This window comes from Megalobrama amblycephala, linkage group LG7, assembly GCF_018812025.1.
Source record: "Megalobrama amblycephala isolate DHTTF-2021 linkage group LG7, ASM1881202v1, whole genome shotgun sequence".
Lineage (NCBI taxonomy): Eukaryota > Metazoa > Chordata > Actinopteri > Cypriniformes > Xenocyprididae > Megalobrama > Megalobrama amblycephala.
The window spans coordinates 27,781,161-27,801,886 of record NC_063050.1 but is presented as its reverse complement, the minus strand read 5'-3'; the positions used below and the strand labels follow the sequence as shown (position 1 = coordinate 27,801,886).

The 20,726-nt window shown below is 36.3% G+C and overlaps 3 protein-coding genes across 6 annotated transcripts in view; 1 reads left to right on the top strand and 2 right to left on the bottom strand.

Moving 5' to 3' along the window:
* Positions 1-8,629, bottom strand: part of si:dkey-28b4.8 (sarcoplasmic/endoplasmic reticulum calcium ATPase 2) — a 35,696-nt gene extending 27,067 nt beyond the window's left edge. The window contains exons 1-7 of one of the 2 annotated variants that reach the window (XM_048196831.1): positions 8,474-8,629; positions 6,028-6,147; positions 5,876-5,893; positions 5,479-5,561; positions 4,158-4,262; positions 3,544-3,682; positions 240-406 (exon numbers count right to left, since the gene is read on the bottom strand). In XM_048196831.1, the coding sequence (XP_048052788.1) occupies positions 240-406; positions 3,544-3,682; positions 4,158-4,262; positions 5,479-5,561; positions 5,876-5,893; positions 6,028-6,145 (630 nt within the window). In that variant the 5' untranslated portion in view covers positions 6,146-6,147; positions 8,474-8,629. The other variant, XM_048196830.1, reaches the window with a different exon arrangement.
* Positions 8,630-11,313: 2,684 nt separating this feature from the next.
* Positions 11,314-14,508, bottom strand: pold4 (DNA polymerase delta 4, accessory subunit). 2 transcript variants are annotated; one of them, XM_048196915.1, is made up of 5 exons: positions 14,353-14,508; positions 13,629-13,730; positions 13,382-13,471; positions 11,574-11,685; positions 11,314-11,465 (listed from the first exon to the last, which is right to left on the bottom strand). In XM_048196915.1, exons 2-5 carry the CDS (start codon positions 13,726-13,728, stop codon positions 11,441-11,443), a joined length of 327 nt encoding a protein of 108 aa, XP_048052872.1. In that variant the 5' UTR covers positions 13,729-13,730; positions 14,353-14,508; the 3' UTR covers positions 11,314-11,440. The 2 variants fall into 2 exon arrangements, with proteins under 2 accessions (XP_048052872.1, XP_048052871.1); XM_048196914.1 differs by having other exon boundaries at positions 13,611-13,730; positions 14,353-14,504.
* Positions 14,495-20,726, top strand: part of ssrp1b (structure specific recognition protein 1b) — a 29,968-nt gene continuing 23,736 nt past the window's right edge. For both annotated transcript variants that reach the window (XM_048196855.1, XM_048196854.1), the window contains exons 1-9: positions 14,495-14,599; positions 15,017-15,116; positions 15,197-15,382; positions 15,477-15,582; positions 18,335-18,528; positions 19,382-19,482; positions 19,583-19,712; positions 19,865-19,968; positions 20,319-20,447. In XM_048196855.1, the coding sequence (XP_048052812.1) occupies positions 15,063-15,116; positions 15,197-15,382; positions 15,477-15,582; positions 18,335-18,528; positions 19,382-19,482; positions 19,583-19,712; positions 19,865-19,968; positions 20,319-20,447 (1,004 nt within the window). In that variant the 5' untranslated portion in view covers positions 14,495-14,599; positions 15,017-15,062. The remainder of the gene's footprint in view (positions 14,600-15,016; positions 15,117-15,196; positions 15,383-15,476; positions 15,583-18,334; positions 18,529-19,381; positions 19,483-19,582; positions 19,713-19,864; positions 19,969-20,318; positions 20,448-20,726) is intronic.

Below are 20,726 nucleotides of genomic sequence, written 5' to 3'. Positions count from 1 at the left end.
CCTGTGTGATGTGATGACTCAGTCCATAGCCATGTGGGAGCAAACAATATGAGTGATGTTTTATTCAACACACAGGCTCGCCACTGCTGGACATAATCCACTACACAAACAACAATATACGTCTTGCGGCGTTTTATCTGATGCCTAATCATGTCAGGTGACAAAAACCAAACCTGAAATTCATAAAGAACGGCCACAGGTTGACAGATGACAAATATTATCACTCCAGATAATCTTACAGAAAAGAGCATGTTTTTCTTATCCTGGTTGACGGCACGGGGGTCAGGCACTGGGTCTGTGTGTTTTATTACAGATACAGACTCCCCTGTCAGGATGGACTGGTCTACTCTCAGAGTAGTAGAGCGTATGGAGGTCAGTCGGATATCTGCTGGGACTTTATCACCAACTGGAGAAAAGGAAGTGGAAAAAAAAGGAAAAAAGAGGTAATCTTGTCATTATTGTTATAGGTGTAATGCAGCAAAAGCATAAAAGATGCACATATTTTACAGAAACGCAACTAATGTGTAATCAAAACATACTTAGAAAATGTATAAAAACAATATGATGAATTAAAACATATTTAGTTATATTTAGCAACAGACAGACCTTGAGATTTCACTTTTTTATCTTTAGTAATGTTTCCTTTTTTGGTGCGACTGAGTGTAATATTATTATATTTATGTATATTTTGTTTTGGGGAAAATGTTGCAATAATACTTAAAAAGGTCACAAAATAACAATTTCATTATTTTATTACACTGCATCAAAATATATTTGGAATATTTATCTAATAATTAATGGGCTTTGTTGTGTGAATTACATAGAAAATTGGTGTATAAAAGGTAGCATATTTGCAATATTCAGAAAAGCTTTGTCTCATATTTGGGAAAGCTGATATTCTTGGGGTGTTGCCATTTTTCTATCTCTAAATGCAGGGAATTTAAAAAAAAAATGTATTATGTATTAATTGCTTCAAATAATTACTGTGATTTTGCTAGTGTGGGGCTCTGAGGTTTAAACTACAATACTGCTGATTAGCTCCTCATAATTTACAATCCATCTTTAGAAACCAACGTCAGTAAAGATTCAGATTGACGCACAAAAGGACCTCAACCTTATTTCTATTCATTAGCTTTGGGATTCTTAGAATAGAACTTTGAGTGGCAGGCCAAAAAAATTCTGAGACTGGGTCTTAACCCTTTCTGTCAAATCTGATATTAAAGTTCTCAGAAATCAGAAATGGGATCAAAAGTCTAGAGAAGACTAGAACCCTAGTGAAAATGCTCCTATTTTTTTAATTTAGTATTTGTTTGCCCAGTTCAAATCATACTATCAGCATAACCAATCGAGTGAGTGACTGAACTGAAAGGAGTTCACATTTTCAATGTCACAAATTTGCTTATTTGATTATTGACATTTTATTTTACAGGTGCCCAAGAATGCTTTTTCACAAGATGTAATATAAGTCTAAGGTGTCTCATGAATGTGTCTGTTAAGTTTCAGCTCAAAATACCCCATAGATTTTTTTTAAATAAATTTTTTTAACTGCCTATTTTGGGGCATCATTAACTATGCACTGATTTACACTCGACGCCGCCCCTTTAAATGCTCACGCTCCCTGCCAAACGAGCTCTCGACTATATTACAGCGCATTTACAAAGTTCACACAGCTAATATAACCCTCAAATGGATCTTTACAAGATGTTCGTCATGCATGCTGTATGCATGCTTCGAATTATGTGAGTAAAGTATTTATTTTGATGTTTACGTTTGATTCTGTATGAGTTTGAGGCTATGCTCCGTGGCTAACGGCTAATGCTACACTGTTGGAGAGATTTATAAAGAATGAAGTTGTGTTTATGCATTATACAGACTACAAGTGTTTAAAAATGAAAATAGCGACGGCTCTTGTCTCCGTGAATACAGTAATAAACGATGGTGACTTTAACCACATTTAACAGTACATTAGCAACATGCTAACGAAACATTTAGAAAGACAATTTACAAATATCACTAAAAATATCATGTTATCATGGATCATGTCAGTTATTATTGCTCCATCTGCCATTTTTCTCTATTGTCCTTGCTTGCTTACCTAGTCTGATGCTTCATCTGTGCACAGATCCAGACGTTACTGGCTTGTGTAATCCCTTAAACATGGGCTGGCATATGCAAATATTGGGGGCGTACACCCCGACTGTTACGTAACAGTCGGTGTTATGTTGAGATTCGCCTGTTTTTCGGAGGTCGTTTAAACAAATGAGATTTATATAAGAAGGAGGAAACAATGGAGTTTGAGACTCACTGTATGTCATTTCCATGTACTGAACTCTTGTTATTTAACTATGCTGAGGTAAATTCAATTTTTGAATCTAGGGCACCTTTAAACTGGTTAAAATCTCTGCAACCCTACAAAGGATAAGAGCTTTGGAGAATGGATGGATGGATGTTTTCGAATCCCAGATTTTCAATGTGATCTCAGACTTTTGGCTGTCCATGTGTATGTACATATATTTAAATTAATAATAAATTTACTTTGAAGTGACAAAATCATAATTACAAATGCAGCTGCAAAGGAGAGCCAAATTAGGTTGATTGCCAATTAGCAGCAAGTATCAGCTATAAATGGGGTCAGACAAGAAGGACTTTGATGTGAGTTTTCAAAGCAACAGAGTTCCAAAGACATCCCAATTACAGGTGCATCAGTTAAACCAAACGCAACACAATTTAATGTGTTCAGGGAAATAGTCTGCAAATAATAGCATTCCCAAGTAAAACTTCTTGAACAGTGAAAGTAAGTCTCAGCTCTTCAACTATAATGGTAGGACAGCTCACTGCATAACTGGCCTAAAGCCCAAGCACAATTTTTTTTATTTAATCAACACAAACTCTGTACGTTTGTGGCAGTGCTTTCAATCAGTTTCATTAATGCAGAAAGGAAGCATAAACAGCTACAACAATTTGAACCCTTGATCAATGAAAAAAGTTAAACAATCTGATGAGTAATTTTTCAACTTAAAAAACCAAACTTTACCACATGGTCTTGCCAAATTTTAAACATGGTGATGTTTTGGACGGCAATCTCACGGGAGTCATTACTTCAGATAATCACTTTGCATGGTTTTTGGAAAGAATCAAACTATGCCAAAAATGTATTTGACAATACTTTGCTTAACTGTGGGAACAGTCAGCTATTTTCTTGAGAAACATCCTTACTGCATCTGCAGCAGACTGTTTTAGGCAGTTTTGATTGGCTTATACAAACAATCAGACCATAGCCATCTCTATTCAGCAATGTCCTAAAATTATCTCCAGACATATCCTTTGAGAGTGGACCTCTTTTTTTTCTTTCCGGAAACACTGCCACCAATTTATTTTTGACAGCTCCAGCCTCTGAGAAACTAATTAGTTGCACACAAATTATAATATGCAACTGGGACATAAATTAAATACATCAGTGCACAGATGTACAAACTACAGAAATCTCTCGTTAAATGCGTTTTGTTGTGGCACAAAAAAGAGAAATCTAATTGTCATTCTTACCAGCCACCTCCACAATGTCTCCAGGCACAATGTCCCTGGCTCTGACCCTCTGTACACTCTTTCTGTCCTGTCTGTACACTTTCCCCATCTCCGGCTCATACTGTTTTAGGGCTTCGATGGCATTTTCCGCATTACGCTCCTACGGCGCAAAGAAACATACGCACAGTGAGTCGTAATTTCTAGTACAACAACATACTGAATGACTGCCTTATCCACAGGCTTAAAATAATTTAAGTTATATTATATTAAAGCTGCTGTCCGTAACTTTTTTTGTGTTCAAAATTTACAAAAATTATATAATGAGAATGTACAACATGAATCCATTTTCCAAACCGTGTTTTTGTCTCACCCTGAATCATTATGGTACACTTATAATAATAAGTGTTTATATTCTTACTATTTCAGACCGGACTGGTAGGACCCGCCGCAGACTATCACAGTAACTGCGTGACTCGCCATAGACATACACTGAGAAAAGTAGCTCCGGCTACAAATATCTTCCGCAAGACGCGTGCAGTTCTGTTTATTAACCGCTAGAGGGCCAAAAAAAAAATAAATCGCGGACTGCAGCTTTAACTTATTTAAAACATATTTAACAATTTCCCAGGCTGTACCTGCCACACTCCTACAATAGCATTGGCAATAAGAATGAGGAGGATGACAAATGGCTCTACGAAGGCTGTGATGGTTCCTTCACCTTCCTCAAACCAGGCTAGAGTCTGAAAAGAGAGAGAATGATGCAAAATATGGTCAGTGCAAATGTTTGTCAAAGCTTTGGTATGTAACTCTTTTGATTTTCCATTCATTAAGAGCTGTGTACAAGCGTACTTTCTTATGTGGAAAAGCTAATCATAGAAAACGTGGAAAAGGTAACCATGCAAAATGTCCACCAGATTCACAAAAGCTGCATAGACATACATTTCCACATAAAGATCCAAATTATTCTAAATGAAGCTTTGAGTTGGTTCTAAATTTTAGATTAAATTGGGTGCAAACATATTTATGAATCATGATTTCTGTGTGACAATGTTTGTATGCAGGATTTAAGCACAAATATGGGTCACACTTTATATTAGGTTTATTTAATTATTAAGTAGTTGGAAGTAGTTAAAAGATATAAAAGAAAAGAAAAGAAAAGAATTGTTAGGTACAGTGTACTTATTATTTTCATGTTGTATTGCAAAACACTAATGGGATATTTGTGGGATACGGGTAAAGTTAGGGACAGGTTTGGTGGGTTCAGGGTTGGTTAAGGGGTAAGGGAAGGGTCAAAAGTGTTATTAAAGATGTATAATTACAGAAAATAATTACAGCTGTAATTACATGCAGTTTTTTTAAATATAAATATGATGTAAAAATATACACAATAAGTGCACTGCATCAAATTATTAATTTAAATGTTAGTACATAGTAAAGTATAAATATATATATATATATATATATATATATATATATATATATATATATATATATATATATATATATATACATACACACACACACACACACACACACACTTTTTTGTATATATTTTATAAATATGTATTTTCTTGAATGCTTTTTTAACAAAATAACTACATTTGTCATAGTAATTGTGGCCACAATTTAGTTTAGGGTTCAATTCTCACTATTAAATAACTATTAACAACTTTTGCCTAAATAAACTAATAACTGAACATTAATAGTTAATAAGGTAGTTAATAATGAGTTAATAATGGTTGATAATGAGAATTGGACCCTAAACTAAAGTGTAACCGTATTTGCGCATGAATGGAGATTTGGGATTCTTTGATTGGTCACTGTGGCTAGAGTTTTATAGCATTGACGCATGTGTATTTGGAAAATATTTGTGTGAAAAGCTTGTGCTATTGTCTTGTGCCAGCACTACTCTTGATTACAGTATAAGAGTAAACACGGTCTTTGATTTATACTTACAAAGGAAATACAGGCCGCAAGAAGGAGTATCCGAACAAGCAGATCTTCAAACTGCTCCAGAACAAGTTCCCATAGTGACTTCCCTGTAAACACATGCACAAACAAAGATTATATAGACAGGCAGTCACAAAGTTTCAAGATCACTTTCCATTAAGTGTCAAATAACTCTCAGAAAATGTGTAACATGTAAACAACTGAAAACATTTACACATACAACATCTCTAAGACACATTCATTCAAGAACTATTCAGCTACAAAGAGAGTGCAAACCTCATCCAACCTCCTCAAGGGAATCCAATAATAACTCTAATTAACGACACAACCAGCATCTCCCATGCAACAAAGAATATGATGAAAGATCTGCTAATAATTACACAAACCCAAGGGAAGAGCTCACCTTCTTCTGCAGGTAACTCTGTGGCACAGGTTACAGAAAAATAAAACAAAAATGGGCAGAAGAAAAAAAAAAAGATATAAGGTTAAATAACATGTCATCATGAAATTACTTATTATTGTATTACTGCATTATATTTGCAAGTAATGCAGTACCATTGGTGCCCCATCTTTCCCTGCTTTTCCTTAATTGCTCAGAGCTCAGTCCTGTTGTCTCATTGACACCGAAGTATCCCAGCACCTCCTCAACCGTCTTTGTATGGGCATTGTCCATCCCTGCAAGAGGAAAATTTATCTTTAAAGGGTAAGTTCACCCAAAAATGAAAAGTATGTCATTAATGACTCACCCTCATGTCGTTCCACACCCGTAAGACCTCCGTTCATCTTCGGAACACAGTTTAAGATATTTTAGATTTAGTCCGAGAGCTTTCTGTCCCTCCATTGAAAATGTATGTATGTTATACTGTCCATGTCCAGAAAGGTAATAAAAACATCATCAAAGTAGTCCATGTGACATCAGTGGGTTAGTTAGAAGTTTTTGAAGCATCGAAAATACATTTTGGTCCAAAAATAACAAAAACTACGCCTTTATTCAGCATTGTATTCTCTTCCAGAATCCTTTCCATTGAATTGATTCCATTGAATTGATTCCATTGAACTGATTCCATTGAATCCTTTCAACTTTCGGCGTTGGTAATGCACTTTTACGTCATTGTTTTTGGCAATTAGGACATCCGCGACATGCACACTTACGCACCATTTAAAAAAAATATAGCAATACCATAATACAAACAATGTAGAATAGCTTGAATACAGCGTGCGTCTCCCTCAGACTGTAAACGAAGCTCGGGCGCACCAGATAACACGTCAGCAGCGTCTTACGTCAGCAGCGTCACTGCAGAGTCGTGAATCCGGATTGACAACAGACCCAGAAGAGAATACAATGCTGAATAAAGTCGTAGTTTTTGTTATTTTTGGACCAAAATGTATTTTCGATGCTTCAAAAAATTCTAACTAACCCACTGATGTCACATGGACTAATTTGATGATGTTTTTATTACCTTTCTGGACATGGACAGTCTACCGTACATACATTTTCAATGGAGGGGCAGAAAGCTCTGGGGCTAAACCTAAAATATCTTAAACTGTGTTCCGAAGATGAAAGGAGGTCTTACGGGTGTGGAACGACATGAGGGTGAGTCATTAATGACATAATTTTCATTTTTGGGCGAACTAACCCTTTAATGCACCCATCAAATTAAATTTCTGTCATCATTTACTCAACCTCATGTATGTTGTTACAATATCAAGTATGACTTTCTTTCTTATGAGAAAAACACAAGTGCAAGACAGTCTCAATCACCTCTCACTTTCAATGTACGGACAAAAGACGCAATGAAAGTGAATGTCTAACATCTTCTACAAGTTTGGACCAACATGAGAGATAAATAATGACAATCCCTTTCATTTTCAAGTACTAGAGGGAACTTTCAATATTCACACACACACACAGAGAGAGAGAAAAATATGATAAAAAAACGTATCCTAAAGTAAACGTAAGCTAAAATATGTGTGCACGTGTTGTGTATCTATGGTTACGTATGGAAAAAGAACCGGGGTAACACTTTATTTTACAGCGTACTTACTATAATAATAACAGTAAATTATGCATAATTACAAGCAGCTAACCTTAAACATAATCCTAATCCCAACTTTATGGTAAGTACAAGTTGTTAATTAATATTATTCGGTACTTAATAGCATTATTACACAGTAACACGGACACCTTTTAAGAAAAATTTCTATGGCGCACCTGTTACTGTACCTGCAAGTTCGGTTATTTTGCTGACTTTTGAAGAAAACAATTCAAAATAATTTTATTCAAGAACACTATAAGAAAACATTTCAGAAAAATGTCACACATTATCATTTATCACATAGCCGAGTCTAAACGTTTCAGCTGCGTAGTTGATTTGATGCCCTAGCAAATGTCAATGCAAATGTAAATAACAGCGACTCATTAAAAGCTGTGAATTGTTTATCTTTCGGTCAAGTTTGGCTTTTAGCTGACTGAACAAAATTCCGTCTAAATGACTGATCCTGCAGGCTCAGTGATCGATATTCCCTCAATCTACTGTATTGTCAGACACAGCATGATGCCGACAACACCTTACTCACCAGTTTAACTGTAATTCAGTCCTCTGCAAACCACTAACTTCAGTTACACTAAACCGTTACACTTAACCGCGACAAAAGAGAGAATATCCCAGTTCAAACCCAATGCGGTGTGGTTTTGTAGATCGATCTGCCGATGAAATCCAACAGGACAGAGGCAGAGTGATGGCACTGCAGCGCGGCTCAAGGCAAATGATGATTTTCTGCTATGCGTTTTCCTTCTGACTTCAGCATGATCCGGAAAATTATACAAAAAAATCTACTGCACGATGAATGATTGACTGCTTAAATGGATTTTCGACGCTGTCGATTCTTGCTGAATGTGCCGGTAGTATTTAAAATGGCAAAGCCGATGCTATAATCCTCGCTACCTCCTAGCTATAACCGTCGCTTTATTTAATACTAGGTCACTGAGCGACATTATTACCGTAGGTGCTTCCAGTCGCAGACTTCGATGGGCAGCGCTGCAGCCAATGAGCAATCAGAACATCATCCTGACCGGTGGCCTGGACAAATCATCTTTATTCCTCCACTGATAATCCCGCCTTCTCGTTCTTGCTGCAGGAGGGCGGGGCTTCCACCCGCATTGTGGCTTCTGTTTAACCAGTGACCGTTGCGTGCGACAGTATACGTCATTCAATTTACAATTACATAAACCAGTCAGAATGCGTAAATGTTGAGTGACGCATTTGGGAGCCAATGAGAAACAACTCTAGCTGAAGAGGCGGGACAATGTCGTTCTGGTCAATAATCCCAGCCCCTCCCCCGCAACCATCTGTCACTCAAAGGGAGGTTTATTGTAGCGTCATGACGCACTAATGGATAGTGGGGCCCAGGCTCTGGTGGGGCCACAAGTGTGCGAGGTCGATATGCCGCACCTGCAAATTTGTTCAAACTCATAATCCACATCGACTTGAAGATATTAGAAGGGAATTCCAGTCAAACATGAAGGCTGATGCAGGATAGAAAGGGATCTGACCTATTTCAATTGTTGCCATAATTATCTGCCCCTAATTAATATCATTCTCAAGAGGAGCTGCTGTAATTCCTGTATGGATATATTTTACATCCACATATGCCTTACTGTAAAACCCATTTTAACAGCTAGAAATGCTTAAAGTTATTAATCTCAATTATTTCTGTGCAGACTTTAAAGGATTAGTCCACTTTCAAATAAACTTTTCCTGATAATTTACTCACCACCATGTCATCCAAGATGTCCATGTCTTTCTTTCTTCAAAGAAATTAAGGTTTTTGATGAAAACATTTCAGGATTTTTCTCCTTATAGTGGACTTTAATGGCCTCCAAACAGTTGAAGGTCAAAATTACAGTTTCAGTGCAGCTTCAAAGGGCTTTAAACGATACCAGACGAGGAATAAGGGTCTTATCTAGCAAAACGATAGGCCATTTCCGAAAAAATGTAAATGTATATGCTTTATATAAACGGATGATCACATTCTAAGTGCTTCTGCCAAAACCGCATTTCCGTATTCTTCAAAAAGTTTACGCTGTATGTCCTACGCCTTCCCTATTCTACTTACGGAACGAACACAGTGCCAGATACATTTTTTCCGTAAGTAAAATAGGGAAGGTGTAGGACACTAAGCGTATTCTTTTTGAAGAATATGGAAATGCGGTTTTGGCAGAAGCACTTGGAAGCTGCACTGAAACTGTTATTTTGACCTTCAACTGTTTGGAGGCCATTAAAGTCCACTATATGGAGAAAAATCCTGGAATGTTTTCATCAAAAGCCTTAATTTCTTTTCGACTGAAGAAAGAAAGACATGAACATCTTGGATGACATGGGGGTGAGTAAATTATCAGCAAAAGTTTATTTAAAAGTGGACTAATCCTTTAAATTGCAGTTGTCTATTGAGTGCTCACTAATGTGTACCATTTAAGGGAAATCAAATTAGGAAATATTGCAGCTCATAGCAAAGGGAGAACTTTAGCCAAAAAAGATGCTTTCCAAGCATTGCACAAACAAGTGAATATGTATTATAATAAAGCGTAAACAATGCATTTGCGTAGCATGCCCATTTTCAATTGAAAATAAATTACATTAAAGGGTTAGTTCACCCAAAAATGAAAATAATGTCATTTATTACTCACCCTCATGTCATTCTACAGCCGTAAGACCTTTGTTCATCTTCTGAACACAGATTAAGATATTTTTGATGAAATCCGATGTTTCAGTGAGGCCTCTATTGAGAGCAAAGCCATTCAAACTCTCAAGGTCCATAAAGGTAATAAAAACATATTTAAAACAGTTCATGTGACTACAGTGGTTCTACCTTAATATCACAAGATAAAGTCACAAGAATACTTTTTGTACGCCAAAAAAACTAAATAACGACTTTTCAACAATATCTATATGGGCCGATTTCAAAACACTGCTTCATGAAGCTTCTGAGCTTTATGAATCTTTTGTTTTGAATCAGTGATTCGGATCTCCTATCAAACGGCTAAACTGCCGAAATCACGTGACTTTGGCGCTCCGATCCACTGATTCGATTCGTAAAGCTCTGAAGCAGTGTTTTGAAATCGGCCCATATAGATATTGTTGAAAAGTCGTTATTTTGTTTTTTTTTAGTGCACAAAAAGTATTCTTGTTGCTTTATGATATTAAGGTAGAACCACTGAACTCACACAAACTGTTTCAAATATGTGTTTAGTACCTTTATGGACCTTGAGAGTTTGAATGGCTTTGATCTCAATAGAGGCCTCACTGAGCCATCAGATTTCATCAAAGATATCTTAATCTGTGTTCAGAAGACGAACGAAGGTCTTACGGGTGTAGAACGACATGAGGGTGAGTAATTAATGACATTACTTTCATTTTTGGGTGAACTAACCCTTTAAAGTCAACAGTAAAGGTGGGCAATTAAACAATCAATAAGTAACGCTTCCAACTCGAGTATAAACTTCTGCAAAATTGTGAAGTATATGCATCCCTGTACATATCTTTGATCTCCACTGCATACCTGAAAGCTGCTAAAATGTTGTCAGATGATAAATAATTTGTTAATGTTGACAGCAGTCTTCATCAACAGGCATTTTAACTTTCACTTTTTTGGTTTAAGCTTATAAAATACTTTTAAATGTAATGCAAAAATATATAAAGAATATACTATTAATTAATTAAATATAAAAAAAATTAAGGATATAAGGAAGGGTATAGGGGATTGATAAGTTTATGCATATGTAGCAGGTGCGCTGTAAATCATAACTGTTTTATAAATGTATGAGACTCAACAATAAAAGCATTTGCGTAGAAAAATGTTTAATAAAATGTAGTGTGATAAACAGCAAAGCAAACATAGTAGAACATATCAAACACTGCAAAAGTATTTTCTTCTTTTCTACCCCTTCTCTGTCTTTTCTGTCAGTTTTTCAGAGGGGATAGTCACGCCAGAGACTGAAATAGAAGGGAAAAACTGAGCGTTATAGTGATAAAGGCTGTGGTTTGTGTGGTTTGTGACTATCTGTATGTGTAAAAGGAAGAGAGAGAATATGTCAGTAATACCTCTGTGTGTACTCTGGGTCAGTGTTCTCTTTCAGAACAATGTCTTTAATCTCCTGCGGGGGATTCAACCCATGCAGCGCTGCCCTCTCCCATCTCTGCAGTCGACTGATCCCTAACACACACAAACACATACAGAGAGGGTTTTTTAGTTGCACTTTATTTTACAGTACAGTATGTGCACTTTTAATGTACTTACAATGTATTTAACCAAGAAAGTACTTGAGTGATATAAGGTAACTACATGGGTTAAAGTTCACCTAAAAATGAAATTTCTGTCATTAATTACTCACTCTCATGTCGTTCTACACCCGTAAGACCTTCGTTCATCTTCGGAAGACAAATTAAGATATTTTTGATGAAATCCGAGAGGTTTTTTACATCCCCCATAGAAAGCAACATAATTACCGTCATTCAACATCCATAAAGGTATTAAAGACATCGTTAAAATAGTCAACGTGACTACAGTGGTTCAACCTTGAAGGGATAGTTCACCCAAAAATGAAAATTTGATGTTTATCTGCTTACCCCCAGGGCATCCAAGATGTAGGTGACTTTGTTTCTTCAGTAGAACACAAATGATGATTTTTAACTGCAACCGTTGCCGTCTGTCAGTCTTATAATGCAAGTCAATGGTAACACAATTTATAAGAGTCAATAAACATGCAGAAACGTTCGGTTTCTCACAAAAACAGATTGTTTCGTGTCTTAGGGCATCAATGTGCCGTCACGAGCCGCAGGGTTTCATTTGGATTTGTCTGTGCATGTTTATTGACTCTTATAGATCGAGTTCCCATTCACTCGCATTATAAGACTGACAGACGGCAGCGGTTTGAGTTAAAAATCATCATTTGTGTTCTACTAAAGAAACAAAGTTACCTACATCTTGGATGCCCTGGGGGTAAGCAGATAAACATAAAATTTTCATTTTTGGGTGAACTATCCCTTTAATGTTATGAAGCAATGAGAATACTTTTTGTGCGCAAAAGCAAAACAAAAATAACTTTATTCAACAATTTCTTCTCTCTGCTGTCATTCTCCTACGCAGTTGATGTTGAAGACACATTGCAGCGCTTCTGCGTTTACATACGAACACCGGCCCATTATTGGCCGGCTACTGTGTCAGCATCACACACATGCGTCGTGGTGCTCACGTGAACAGCATCGTCCAATAGTGAGCCAGTGTTCTGATGCAGAACCCGGAAGTGCTGCCCTATGTTTACAACGTCAACTGCGGAGACTGACAGGGTAGAGAAGAAATTGTTAAATAAAGTCGTTATTTTTGTTTTTGCGCACAAAAGGCGCTTCATAACATTAAGGTTGAACCACTGTAGTCACGTTGACTATTTTAACAATGTCTTTAATACCTTTCTGGACCTTGAATAATGGTAATTACGTTGCTTTCAATGGGGGAAATATAAAATCTCTTCGATTTCATCAAAAATATCTTAATTTGTGCTCCGAAGATGAACAAAGGTCTTACAGGTGTGGAACAACATGAGTGTGAATAATTAATTACAGAAATTTCATTTTTGGGTGAACTAACCCTTTAAGATTAGGATTAGGGGTAGGTTCAGGGCTAGTACCTACCTTGTTATTACCCAATTACACACACATTTGGGTAAAACACTCTTCCAAATACAGATACAGACAAAGCTTGCGACAAAAGAATTCAAGACCTCAAAGTGATAAAGCCGACAGTTTTCAGCGTTTTATATTATTGTGCTTCAGAAGCCACATGACAAATTCAGACATAAACAGCATTATGTGAACCGGCACAAAGATTTTCGTTAATTAAATTGATGATGTACCTGTGCATGGTCCGAACCTACAGTCCAGATCAAACTTCTTCAGTTCTTGTAGATCTTTTTCTCTTTCACTCAGTTGTGGGGGTTCAGGCTCTGATCAGTAATAACATGTTAATAAATGCTGTTACACAACTGGTGCATTTACATGGTCTTTTAAATAATATGCACAATTTAGAAATACAGTGGCATATTGCAGATTTCTGCTTTCATATAAATATGCACATATACACACCGAAACAAACTGTCGCACCTGCTTTTGGCGGGGAAGGAGACTTGTTTCTCTTGCCCCCTCTCCTTGCCTTCTTTACAACCTTAAAGGTGTCGGTGATGAGGCCACGCTTAGGTGTCATATCTAAAATGAAAAGATAGCTGGTAACATTTTACAGTAAGGTCCCATTATTTACGTTGCATATTAACTAACATTAACAATGAGAAATACATTTGTTACAGTATGTATTAATCTTTGTTAAGTTTAGTTAATGAAAAAACACCAACTGTTCATTGTACGTTCATGTTAGGTCATTTTGATTAGGTCTTTTGATTTTAATAATGTAAGGAAGTCATTCAGGTTTCCAACATGAGGTGGTGAGTCAATGATTCTTCATGTTTGGGAGCACAGTGCTCATTGAGCAAGATAATTGGCATGATATGAAATTAATTTCAACAAGTAAATAAGTAGCCTATGTGTAAAATGTAAACAACATTCGGGATTTAAACATTTTATTTAAAAAAAATATTGCAGCAGCGCGCAGATCTTTGGTCAGATTCTGTCAAGCGTTAGACAAAGAAACTATTATAACAAAGTATAAACATACATTTTTGTGTAGCATTCCCATTTTCGATTCAAAATAAACTGCATTAAAGAAGATGTCTATTAATCGATCGATTGACTGAACAACAATGCTTCCATTTAGAGTATAAAGCATCTGAAACATTGCATTTGCATCCCCTTATATTGAAAATTCACGACATACCTGAATGCTGCTATAACGTTAACAGATGATAAAATATTTGCAAATGTTGTTGACAGTAGTCTTTATCAAATCCTTTTAACTTTCGCTTTGTGGTTCGATCGTTTACAAAACAGACTGACATTCAATAGGAAGGGCGGGGCCACGCACAGAGCGTGACTGCGTCATGACGAACGCGTTACGTGAAGCTCTGCGCTCCGCTCATCTACGCACACACAGGACTCGGCCTTGATCCTCTCGCCGAATAACAGTAATACTGATTCAAATATCTCACATGTTTCGTTTTCTGTGCAATAAAATTGTTGGAAATAAACTAGTACAGTTAGAAATTTACTGTAAATTTAAAATAAGTCGTCCGTCACATGAATGCCGAATATGGTAGCTTTGCTAGCTCTAGTTATTTGTTTATAGTTAGAAGACAATTTACAGTGCATCTGCAAAATATTTAGATTCGCAGTTTTATTTCACAGCACAAATCTAAGTGTTTACATCCAAATCAACCTGCAATAAAAAGTGTGCCGCTCAATGCCATTTAGGAGCTTTCCTTCTTTGATAACACTCGAAATGTTGCCAAATTCATAATGCTTCATGCAGTGAAAAAATAAAGAAGCTACAGTATATGAATACTGTATGATGTGTATTTATGATTTTACCCCTGCTGTCGCAGCTTTTGAACGTCACAGGCCCACTCTGTCTAAGCTGGAGTGGCTGACATGAGTGACACTCTGGAATTCAATGAAATTTATCAGGAGGTCAAGGGCACCTGGGTGAGTAGAGGCTGCAACAGTCTGGTGTGCAATCTGAGATGTTATTCTAAAAAAAACGACTGACTGACCTCTCTCTGTAGAATGATGGCCGTCTGCGCTTCAGTAAGCAGACAGTGGTGTTTAAAAACAGTAAGACCGGGAAGGTGGACAGCATTTCGGTCTCTGAGCTCACTCAGGCCCAGTGGAGGAGAGTCTGTCTGGGTCACGGCATCAAACTGTGCTCCAGCACTGGCCACATCTACAAATATGATGGCTTCAAAGACACTGTGAGTCAGAGATACCAAATTCAATCAATCAAAATAGATCCCTCCCATCCTTTCATTCCATGCCTTAAATGTGCATCCATCTCTTTATGTACAGGACCTTGAGAAGATCTCAGAGTACTTCAAAGCCAACTACAAAGTGGAGCTGATGGAGAAAGATATGAGTGTGAAGGGCTGGAATTGGGGCACTGCTAAATTTAATGGTCAGTGCAGTTTTGATGCAACACTATTTCTGAGATATGTTCAGTATAGCATCTTGAATAGTGACCTTAATTCAACACTCTTAAAAATAAAGATTCCAAGTAGGGGATTTTGCAACAATGCCATAGAAGAACATTGTGTGATTCCCAAAAGAACCTCTCAGAGAACAGAACCATGTTTTTCTTAGGTTGAAAAACATTTTAACAATATAAAGAACCTTTTGTGCCATGATAAAGTTCCATGGATGATAAATGTTCTTTATGGATACCAATAGAGAACTTTTAATGGTGCCCTAGAATCAAAAATTGAATTTACCTTGGCATAGTTGAATAACAAGAGTTCAGTACATGGAAATGACATACATTGAGTCTCAAACTCCATTGCTTCCTCCTTCTTGTAAATCTCATTTGTTTAAAAGACCTCCGAAGAACAGGCGAATCTCAACATAACACTGACTGTTACATAACAGTCGGGATCATTAATATGTATGACCCCAATATTTGCATATGCCAGCCCATGTTCAAGGCATTACACGAGGGCAGCCAGTGGATCTGTGCACAGCTGAATCATCAGACTAGGTAAGCAAGCAAGGACAATAGCGAAAAATGTCAGATGGAGCGATAATAACTGACATGATCCATGATATCATGATATTTTTAGTGATATTTGTAAATTGTCTTTATAAATGTTTCGTTAGCATGTTGCTAATGTACTGTTAAATGTGGTTAAAGTTACCATCGTTTATTACTGTATTCACGAAGACAAGAGAGCCATCGCTATTTTCATTATTAAACACTTGCAGTCTGTATAATTCATAAACACAACTTGAATCTTTATAAATCTCTCCAACAGTGTGTAATGTTAGCTTTAGCCCATCAGCCACGAAGCACAGCCTCAAACTCATTCAGAATCAAATGTAAACATCCAAATAAATACTATACTCACATGATCCGACGCATACATGCAGTATGCATGACGAACATCTTGTAAAGATCCATTTGAGGGTTATATTAGCTGTGTGAATTTTGTAAATGCACTGTATTATAGTCGAGAGCTCGGGGGGCAGGGAGAGCACAATTTAAAGGGGCTGCGCGCTGAATCGGTGCATAGTTAATGATGCCCCAAAATAGGCAGTTAAAAAAATTTATTAAAAAAAATCTATGGGGTATTTTGAGCTGAAACTTCACAGACACATTCAGGGGACACCTTAGACTTATATTACATCTTGTAAAACCTGGTTCTAGGGCACCTTTAATTTTTAAGAGTGAAGTTTCTATGGTCTGTCAGATAAATGGTACAGTATTAGAGGAAGGACTTTTTATGCTGTATAATAAATAATAGAAATAATTAGTAGTATATGATATATAGGCAGATATTTTTTAATTTTCGGCATCGGCTGATAAGTTTTCCTTTATGACCAATAAGTGTTGGAAGCGGGACTTTCATTAGTTTACTTTCTTTGTTTAACAGTTCTGTCTAATAGATTAGTAGAACTGTTAAACAAAGAAAGTAAATGGTACATAATTGGTACATAAATGGTACATAATATTATAGTGTTATTAAAGTATTATTAGTATTTAGTTATAATAGAAAGGCAAATACTGCAGTGCAGTTCCCTCCACTAATATTGGCACCCTTGGTAAATATGAGCAATAAATGTGAGAATAAATCTGCATTGTTTATCCTTTTGATATTTGATTTAAAAAAATTAACAATATTCGAACCTTTCATTGAAGAAAAACAATTGAAAGTGGGGGGAAAATCATATTATGAAATAAATGTTTTTTCTTTAGTTCACGTTGGCCACAATTATTGGCACCCAATTATTGCCATGTCCTTTTCCCAAGATAATAGCTCTGAGAGTTCTCCTATAATGCCTGAGTTTGGAGAACACCTGACAAGAGATCAGAGACCATTCCTTCATATAGAATCTCTCCAGATCCTTCAGATTCCCAGCTCCATGTTGGTGCTTCTTCTCTTCAGTTCACTCCACTCATTAGTTTCATCTGACCATAGAAGCCGGTCCCGTTTGAAGTTCCAGTCGTGTCTGACAACTGAATATGCTGGAGTTTGTTTTTGGATGAGAGCAGAGGATTTTTCTTGAAACCCTCCAAAGCAACTTTTGGTTAAGAAGTTATTTTATTATTATTTACCAAGGGTGCCAATATTATTGGAAGGCACTATATAATGCTTCCTCATATACCAACTTAAAAATCCTTGATTTCAAAATATGCTGTGCAATATTCATTTAGCTACTTTATGCTATTCACTGTCACTGTACTTTAATATTGCAGAGTAAACTGTTGGTTACAGCGTTTACTTCCTTTTTATTTATTTTTTTAACAATTTCTTTATTTGTGAAAAATAATATAATAGGATTACAGAATCATGCACTAGCTAAGTATAAATATTTTTATTTTACAGATTATTTTTCATATTGATTAATTTCCAAATGTTTTATTTCTAATTTAGTAAATATTATGTAAAAGAAAATATATAAATTTCATTACAATAATTGTTTTACATGTGTTTTTTACAATCTTTAAATAAAATTCAGTGATATCATATATCAGAAAATCTATATCAGTTGACTACTATAATTAATAAATAAATAAATAATATAAACAATGGAAAACTGTTAATAACTAAACCAATTGCATATTCCAGCTTTACATTTTAATACACTTAGCTTGAAAATGTCTTTTCACTGCCGTATCTAGGTATTAAACTTTTTGCCCCTTTGTGGCTTTTCAGGGCCATTGCTTTCATTTGAGGTGAATGACAGTCCTGCATTTGAGATTCCACTCTCCAGTGTATCCCAGTGTGCTACGGGAAAGAATGAGGTCACTGTGGAGTTTCATCAGAATGATGACACAGAGGTATCCCTCATGGAGGTGCGCTTCTACGTCCCACCCACCACAGGAGACGAGGGTTCAGACCCTGTGGAGGTGAGTGTGTTTGTGTGTGTGTGTCCACACCTACCTAACATTGACCAGCAGATGGCGTAGTTTACCAAGCAACAATCATAACATGCCCCTAAAGAAGGGGTTTTCAATCTTTTAGATGCTATGGACCCCCAGATATGATCTTCCTAATGCAAGGGACCCCCATCCTAAAATTTAAAAGGCAGCTATACATTTTTGTGTATAAAGACTCAATTTATACTGTGAAAAATTAATATTATAAATATGTAAAATATTATTTGGAAAATATTTTGTTTCTTTTATTAGAAAAACCTTTTTTTTTCTACACACTATAGTACTATTCAATTCACATTTGTTATTTGTACAGCACTTTTCACAATACATATCGTTTCAAAGCAGCTTCACAGAAACATGCATGTTTCTACATTACAATTTAGAGTAATGTCCATATGTCAAAAATGTACAATTCTAAGATAATACAAATCATGCAGTTAGCTAATGTTATGTTATAAATCATGCAGCTAATGTTATGTATTAATCTGGGCAGAAACAATGATGGTTGGTTGTGATCATAATGATTGCAGTATAGAGAAAATTCAAATTCATACTATTGTTAGATCATTTATAATGTAGAATGTATTTATTTAAATATTATTTATTTTAATTATTTTATTGTTTATTTATTTTGTTTTTTTGCATTTTACATGGGTTTTTCTATAAACTTTTCCACAGACTCTCTATCCCTCCCTTGCAGCCCCCTGGGGGTCCCCAAACCCCAGTTTCAAAACCCCTGGCCTAAAGTACTACATTTCCCACATAAACCCCACTTAAACTGAAATATAAAATGAGGTTGCAGCACTCCTCTCTGTTGTTTTAGGCATTTGCTCAGAACGTTCTGTCTAAGGCAGATGTCATCCAGGCTACAGGAGATGCTGTGTGTATCTTCAGAGAGTTGCAGTGCCTCACACCTAGGGGCAGGTACATACACATTCACACCCGGATATTTACCTGACAATTTATTCGTTTAAAATAAAAAAGTGTGAAGCAGCAGCATATGATGATTTTTTGCTCTTTGTAGGTACGATATCCGTATTTATCCAACATTCCTCCATCTGCATGGTAAAACATTTGACTACAAGATCCCATACACCACAGTGCTCCGCCTTTTCCTGTTGCCTCACAAAGACCAGCGGCAGATGTTCTTTGTGGTGAGTGGAGCATCATAGTTTGTTAAACAATCTCTGATCCATCTATTGGGCTAGTTTTAGAGGGCTTTATCTATTCCATTAATCTATTCTTTGTTGTGTGTCTGATTGTCTGTCATTATTTGTTAATAGCTGCAACCTCCCTTCTGTTTCAGATCAGTCTGGACCCGCCCATTAAACAGGGTCAGACCCGCTATCATTTTCTCATTCTTCTGTTCTCCAAGGAAGAGGACATCAGCCTCACTCTCAACATGAACGAGTGAGTGAGAGCGAGAGAGACAGAATGAGTAACACCGGTGAAGGTTGTGATGGGTGTGAGAAATAAACTGTTTAACTGTTTGCAGTTATGTTTAGCTGTATTTTGTTAAGTGTTATGTCTGAAAAACTATTCCTGAACAGGTGTTTCACTTCATCAAGGTCGCTATTTCATTTAGCAGATGCTTTATCCTTGGCAACTTACAGTACACTTATTACAGGGACTGTAACCTTGGAGCAACCTGGAGTTACAGGAATTGTTCACTTAAAAATGAAAACTCTGCTGTCGTTTGCTGATCCACTTACCCTGTGTTGCCATCCAGCAGTATCATTTTTCTCTCTTGTGTTCTGCAGGGATGAGGTGGAGAGACGTTTTGAAGGAAAACTTAATAAAAACATGTCTGGCTCTCTTTATGAGATGGTCAGCAGAGTCATGAAGGCCCTGGTCAACAGGAAGATCACAGTGCCTGGAAATTTCCAAGGGTAAAACACGTATACAAAATACATAAATAATATACCAAAAAAATGCTACAGTAAATGTTGACAATTTTATTTTATCTAACAAAACAATATATAGCTTCTTTTACATTTTTTCTTAATATTATGTTTTTAAACATTAGAGTATAGAAAATGCATAAATGTAATGAAATATACACCAAACAGTAATTTGATCAAAATACGGTTAAAAACAGCAATATTGTGAAATATTATTAAAATTAAAAAAATATATATATCTGATTTCTATTTTAATACATTTTAAGA